General features: G+C 47.6%; 1 protein-coding gene across 4 annotated transcripts in view; it reads left to right on the top strand.

Moving 5' to 3' along the window:
• NVL (nuclear VCP-like) overlaps positions 1-7,656 on the top strand; it is an 82,367-nt gene that overhangs the window by 54,572 nt on the left and 20,139 nt on the right. For all 4 annotated transcript variants that reach the window (XM_019516512.1, XM_019516513.1, XM_019516511.1 and 1 more), the window contains exon 19: positions 1,997-2,103. In XM_019516512.1, the coding sequence (XP_019372057.1) occupies positions 1,997-2,103 (107 nt within the window). The remainder of the gene's footprint in view (positions 1-1,996; positions 2,104-7,656) is intronic.

Here is a 7,656-nt window from a genome sequence, read left to right as displayed (position 1 = left end):
GGTCGGGAGGGACCAGCAGGCACTGGGGGAGTCCCTGTTCCCCTGAGCACTACCAGGAGTGACCAGGAATAACGGTCACGAGCTGGCAGAGGGTAGATTCAGACTAGACATCAGGAGGCGCTACTTCACGGTCAGGGCAGCTAGGATCTGGAACCAACTTCCAAGCGAAGTGGTGCTGGCTCCTACCTTGGGGGTCTTTAAGAGGAGGCTGGATGAACACTTTGCCTGGGTCGTTTGACCCCAGTACTCTTTCCTGCCATGGCAGGGGTCGGACTTGATGATCTGCTCAGGTCCCTTCCAACCCTACCAACTATGAAACAAGTTTGACAACAAGACCGGTTTTAGCTCTAGAACCTCGCAGGTCTATAAGAATATTTTTAAATTTCCAGACTAAATACGTTTGTATCCACTTTGTTCTTATGTCAATACTGTTCTTTAGCTTAATTGACAGCAGCTGCCACAGGCAGCCCAGAGAATGCCCTCTACACCCCCCTGGTCCCCCACATGCACACTAATCAGCTGATTGGCAGAAGAGCCTTGCTGTCAATGTGGCAGAAGACTGGCCGGAGGGGGGCATTCTCTTGCTGGGGGAACTACTTCTTAGAGGTTTTCCATTGCAGGTGAATTCCCTTCTGCCACCAATCAGCTGACTGATGGGGGAGGGGGGGATAATTTTTTATGGAAAGGTCCCCCCATAGGGCTCCCTGACAGCTTGCCTCTGGGCAGGCTATCAATGAGCCAGTGCTTTCCTTCCCTCCCCCTCTAGGAGGGAGTCAGAGCAAAGGACTTTGGGATATTAGGTGTCCTCCTTACCTGAGAGAAGTGTATATAGACTTTCAGTTTGGCTTGGGAAGAGGGAAATTTTCTTTTGAGTTACCCAATCTAACTTATTGTGAAAGAGCCAGTAATCTGCAAGAAATCCCTTGAATCCTTGTTTGTGCTGGGAGACAGGGTTTGCTCTTTCTCTTGGCACAAATGGAATATCTGTATGTGGCCAAAGACATTAACTGAAATATGTTTGTGTCTTAAAAAAAGTGTGAGAGCTATTTATTGAGTAGTGGAGATAATTTTCCTGAACTTTTGACCAGTAACAATAGCTGGTAGGAATTTTCTCTGCCCCCTCAATTTAAAAACCGTTAGCTTGTTTGGGAAATCTTGAATAGTTTGTCTGCTGGATGCACAGCTACTGTATCTCGGGGGGAGGACCTGGTTTGTTGTTGGCACTTCTAAAAGGAAAAAGAAGAATACAGCAGTTTTTTTTAAAAATTTTTGTTTCTCAGTCGTCTTCAGGTAAGAAGTGAATGGTATATATTTGCAGAGGACCAAGCATTTATTTTTCAAATGTATGGATATACAACTTTCTCTGTCATGGGACAAGGACACATGGATATACTACTGTGAAATAAAATGGAGTGGAGACTTAGAATATGACCACTTGTCTGCAGTAACTGCCCATGTGTACACTTCTGCTCCACAGCTAATTAACACTCTGAAAAAAAGTTTGTGTGTTTGTGTTTTAACTGAGAGAATTATCAAGAAGGAAGGCTACGCTACTACAGTTAATTCAATAAAAATTAAACTTCTTATAAAAAAACCTTTTCTATGTAGATAGCTACACTTCGCTCAGATGCATCTTTTATATAGATTTTTTAGACATTGTCACAATACTTGATTTAGAGAACTCTCCTGCCTGTCGCCTCCCCTTCTCCAGTAGAGCAAATTAAAATATTCTTCATGCTGTGAATTTGCATGGAATTTCTTGCTCAGCCATATTAAGTGTGATAGATGAATGTTCATTGAATACTTGCTGTTAAGAAAGATTTGTCTGCGTCTGTAAGCTGGCAGTTCAGGGCAAGTCTTGTGGCATACCAGGCTTGTGAGTGAGGCAGGCAGTGAGGAGATCTGATGGAAACAAAAATTTTTTAGTAACTCAGAGCTTCAAATGTTGGCTAATATTGCATCTAATACATAAACTGTTTTCTCTTTCTCATGTCAGATATAATTGATCCAGCAATCTTGCGACCTGGCAGACTGGATAAAACACTCTACGTGGGTTTGCCACCTCCTGCAGATCGATTTGCCATTTTGAAGACTATCACTAAAGTAAGTAATTGGAAAGAAACGCTTATCTTGAAGTTGAGTGGGATGGTGCAATACAAACTAAAACCAGAGAAGAATTGCAGGCCCTTATACAATGAAGCGTGATAAAATAACTAAGTTTGGTTGAATCAATAAAATTCAGCCAAACAATTGTTTACAGGGTTGTAAAGGCTGACAGAAATCAGCTGTTATGAGTGACAATAGGAATTTCTCTACCCAAGAATTATAAGAAAAAATGCTGTCACTAATGGTCAAAATTTGGACAAGTATAATAAGATGAGTCATAGCTCGATGGGAAACATGCAGAGAAGACTTTCTTATATCTACTGGGCCTGACAAAATGTTTGAATGTAGAACTTTTGAATCTTGATGCACAAATCCCAAATACATGTGTTGTCCAGCAGTATTTCTGTACAAATTCCCATTAAGATTGATGTGTCATGTGGGTGTGGGTTGCAGAATCAAGTAATTAAGGAGAAAATTAATTTATTCTTTTCACTGTGAATCTCATCTGTGTTACACTTTTCCTTGCGTGAGCTCTGGATTCTGTTGCTTCCTACTGTTAAGACTCTGAGGCCCTGAGTATAGGCTCTGGAAAAGTGTCCCATGGCATTTTCTTAAGCTGTGAAAAAGGCAACTATTTTAGGTCCAGAGGAGGGATGAGATTTTCAAGACCAAATAATGTGTAAGAAACTGTTAAAGACCACTCCAAGGGAAATTTGCTTTAAACCAGGCTTGTCCAACATATGGCCCGTGGGCCGCCATGCGGCCCACCAAGCAATTTTATCTGGCCCGAGGTCCCTTGCTTGGGACAGGCGAGGAGTCCTGGTGCCTGCTCCGCGCTCCATGGTGGCAGCAGTGGGGCAGCAGTGAGGCGAGGCGGGCAGGGCTGGCCTGCGGGCCCCAGCTGGCAGCGAGGGGAGGGGAGCTGCCTACCCCCGCAGGGCTGAGCTCATCACGTGAGCCGGGTCCCGTTGCCACTGCCCTGAGGGCTGCACAGCACAGGGCTGCCCCAGCCGCGCCTGACTGGACGAACTGGGGACAGCACCTGCAACTTCTCCTCTGGCTCCGCCCCTTGCCCCTGGCACATGGCCGGGGGAGCTGCAGCATGGCCCGTGCCCTGCCCACATGCGCGGTGGATGGAGGCACCAGGTAAGTTCCCGCACAGAGCTGGGGGCGCCTCAGGGCCGGGCTGGGGCTGCAGAGCACGCGGCTGCTGGAGCCGGGCTAGGCGGGAGGCAGGAGGAGCCCAGCCCAGAAGCACTCTACATCCAGCCACCTCCTTGACAGTTCAGATCCTGTTACTGTAGCCTGCATAACTGAGGATGAGGGTCTGCATACTGCTGGAGCAGCCTGTGCTGTGAGGGGGTCCTAGGGGCCTACCCCCACAGCGTGCAGCCTGTGCAACACATGCTGGTGTCATCTGGGGCCCACAGCCTCACCAGATCTGAACAGCCCTGGTCTAGCTTATCCTTGAGATCTCTTCCACCTCTCTGCAGTATATGCCTACAATTTCTAGTTAATTAACCACAATGACCATGATCAAGTTAGTAAAGGACACTTGCACCCACTTTATGTTGGCAGAAATGGACAGCACAAACTTTCCCTTATGGCTCCAGCTGCATTCATCCTTGAAAACAAGGATGTTTTGCTAAATCAAGGACGTCCCTTTTTGTTATATGCAGGTATTTAACTTTAGTGTGGTCTTAATTTTAGAAGAAAGCAGTTAATCAGTAACAGGAAGTAACATGGTCATTGTAGTTAATTAAATAGAAATTGTACACTCACAATTCTACTCACAGCACAGGCTGCTCCAGCAGCATGCAGACCTCCATCCTCAGCCATGCAGGCTACATTAGCAGGACATGGACCACTTCTCCCCCCACTCAGGCCTTTCTTCCTTGCACAGCAGTGGGAGAGGTGGCTGCCCAGGCCCATGCCCTATATATTAACTGCTTGCCGACCCCATGTAGACTGTGGGTGACATCCTGGCCCTTTGTGAGCCACATGTGGCCTGCAGGTAGTCAGCTAGGCATCCCTAATCTAGTCCAACCCCCTGCACATAAAAATTATGTCCTGTTCCTAAGTCATACCAAACATACATACTTTCTGAAAACCACAACTTCCCTAGGCACATTTCCAGACCCATTTCATTGTCACTTCCTGCAACTTCATTGGTGTCAAAGGTCATGTGACATCACTTCCTGATGTGATACCACTTCCTGTGAGGTCTTTGAATATGGCTTGCTGGCCAACTGGGTGATAAAAATTTCGTGATCTGGCCCCACATTCAAAAAGGTTGGACACCCCTGCTTTAAACTGTATAAAGGATAATAAATAAAATTAAAAAATGTTTTCTTAATAATAGAATTTTGATAAGATCCTATTAATAGTCAGACACAATATAGAGATACATTAAGTTATACAAGGACTTGGGATGTCTGATTTGCCTTGAACAAATTTCACATTACAGCATCATGGAAATAACGTTGAGCATGTGAGTTTGTTACTACTGGTGGAGGAATTTGCCGTTTTAAAGATTAAAAGGCTATCTCTAATAATCTCCAAAAGCCAATAATTAACGATGAAAAAGCTTGGAGGTTTTTGTAACACATAATGTTTGTCAGTCCTTTGGGAGGACTGATTATGGACTGAAATTACAATTATAAAAGGTTCTTTTGAAGATTACCTGCAAAGTGTCTTTTAAAAATGGGTTGGTTTTTTTTTCTTTTTTGATACCGATAAAGACGACCTGAAAGTTCTTAGGCAAAAGTTGGACATTGTGCTACATTGCGTAACATGAGCTGAAGGTGGACAAACTAGCATTTGTGTCACCTCTTTGCAGTAGGTGGTATTATGTACTGTAGAACTCCTGGGTGTTTCTTCTTTAAGCCTTCAGTTGCTGGTTACATTACACCAGGCTTGTCCAACATACCGCCCGCGGGCCGCATTGAGGCCCGAGGCCCCTTGCTCAGGACAGGCGGGTGAGGGAGGGGAGGAGAGCTGCTCACCCCCGCGGGGCCAGACTCGCATGACCTCCCACGTCACATGAGCTGGGTCCTGCCACCGCCCCGAGGGCTGTGCGGCATGGGGCTGCCCTGGCCACGCCTGATGGGACAAGCTGGGGACAGCGCCCGCTTTTACTTGTCTCAGGTTCAGCCCCTTGCCCCCAGGGGCCCGCCCACCTCCTGGGACCTGCCAGGCTCAGCGGCCGCGGGACAGGAACGGGGCACAGCACCCAGCACAGGCAGTCACAGGGCAGCCCCGGGAGGGCCTCGGCCTCCTGTCATGACCTCTGTGGGGTGAGGTGGTGGGAGCCGGTGTCCGCTGGGTCCCATGCTCTGGGCTTGCAGCGCTGAGGCCACCAGGGCTGTGTGTGCGGGCGGCTGGGCACCATGGTGAACAGGGCCATGCGGGCAAGTGGGTGAGGGGCTGCAGTGCAGTGGCTGCCTTGCTCCAGCCCCCCTTGGGCAGCGCCGGCTCATGGGGCTGCACTGCTTGGGGGCAGCCCGGGGGGAGAGGGGGGATTGTTGCTTCCTGTGGCTGGGCCGGGTGCTGCTCTCCTGCCATGGCGGCTGCCTGTGCCCTTCTGGAGGCTGTTTGCCTTCGCCACAAGGAAGCACAGAGGAGCAGAGCGGCCCATGTTCCCCCAAGGCCTTCCCCTGCCAGGAGCTGCCCTGGGCAGACCAGGCCTGAGACTCTTCTGGCTGGGAACCAGCTTCGCTCCCTCAGTTCCGCCGTCCCATGTCTCGCGTGTTGGCTGGGCCTCAGCCGCGTCTGCCCGAGTGCTGCCAAGACTTTGGGCAGCAGTGTTGCTGGTGTGGGTAAGGCCTGGGGAAGCAGTGGCATAGGCAGCCCCTTGGCCTGCATGAGAGCACCGGCTACATCAGTTTGGTCATATATTTTAACACAGCTGTCAAATATCTTCTGGGGTTGCCTTCAAATGGTGGTCGTAGTAGGCAGAAGGGGGTCCCCAGCTGTTGGGATGGCTGATCCAGGACATCATTTGCTGTAGTTTGTCACTAGCTGAGCACAGGTGGGGTTTTATGCCAGATTTGCCTTATTTCAGGCTTGTCTAATGTACGGCCTGCAGGGTGATAAAATACGAATATGGCTCGCCGGCCCACTGGGTGATAAAAGGTTCATGATCTGGCTCCACACATTAAAAAAGGTTGGACACCCCTGCATTACATGAACATGAGCTTTCAGAGGCAGACTTTACAGAAAACAACAGATTAAAGACACATACTGAACTGTCCTTGGAGCAGTTTTGTCATCTAAATTGTAGGGTTGCATAATTAGGGACATGCTGAATTCAGGGCGGCTGCCCCCCTGATTTTCATAGGCAGAACATGGGGCCCAACAGTTGTTTTGTGGGTGGAGTACAACGGGGGCTTAGAGAGTAAAAGGCATAGCACAAGTGGTATGTGTTAAGGAAGAAGACAAGGTCATTCACAGTAAAAGTGGGTGTTTACAAACTGGCATCTTTGTAAGAAAAAAGATCAGTGAGGAACTTAGGAGAGGAGCCCCTAAGAGTAAGAAAGGTAGGGGTAAGCAGGATGCTATTGTGTAAAGCCTCAATTTCAATGAACCCATGCAAGTTGTAAAGTAACAGTACTAATGAAACCTAAACTGCATGCCTGGTGCAGCCTCAGCACAGGTGGCAAACATCCTGCTTTGCATATGAAACAATAGGGAAAACCTTTATCATGATAACATAAAGCTGTGTCTGTCTGGCCTGCAAATGCTTAACTTGTCAGTGAGTAGAAAAGTATTAAATTTAAAGTTATTTTGCTTTCCTTCTTTCTAGGTTAAAGCCTTTTCTCTCCTAAAGGCACTCCAAACTTGGGCCTTGTTCCTGTCTCTGCTTTTCCCCTGTCCCACCATCTGTTTCTTATGCTCTATACAGGATTCATTCCTGATCAGTCTTTGTCTCTTTCTAGTCACCTTTTGCATCCTGCCTTCCTCACCTCCATGCAACTTTATCTCACTTGCCATATTTCAGCCAGAGATGATCTACCTCTTTCTACCAGAGATGAAGTTTTGATCAGTAGTTGACCATCTGCTAATTTTGTTGTACCTGCTCATGCCCTTCGATCCTGGGACCCATCTTGTCCTATGTCTTGGGCCAGACCTGAACTGTGGGGCAAGTGGTGGTGTGAAGTCAGTGGCAAAGGCAGTCCAAGGAGTGATGGCAGCTGTGCTATGTTGGGACAGCCCTTACTTGCCTGCCTGCTACCAACAGCCATGTCCAATGGGGTTTTAGAGCATCATCTTCTACAGCAGGCCTTAGTTCCCTTAGCCATGCCCCCAATTTCCCTAGTCTGCCAGTAACAAGCAGGCCAGATGAAGTGGCTACATAGGCCAGGTCCAGGCTGTATGTTTGAAACCCCTGCATTAGACCATGAGCTCATGACAAAAATTTGTTTGCAGTGAAGTCCCTTGAAATATATTTGAAAAAATATGTCAGTACCATTGTGCTGAATGTCAGTACTAATGTGCTAAAACGTATTAGTTTTGCATTGCTTGTAAAAAAAAAAAAAAAAAAAAAAAAAA

This window comes from Gavialis gangeticus, unplaced genomic scaffold (genome assembly GCF_001723915.1).
Source record: "Gavialis gangeticus isolate Ggan-Ray unplaced genomic scaffold, GavGan_comp1, whole genome shotgun sequence".
NCBI classification, from domain to species: Eukaryota; Metazoa; Chordata; order Crocodylia; family Gavialidae; genus Gavialis; species Gavialis gangeticus.
Note: the sequence above shows the minus strand (reverse complement) of the source record. Positions and strands in the feature narration are given on the sequence as shown.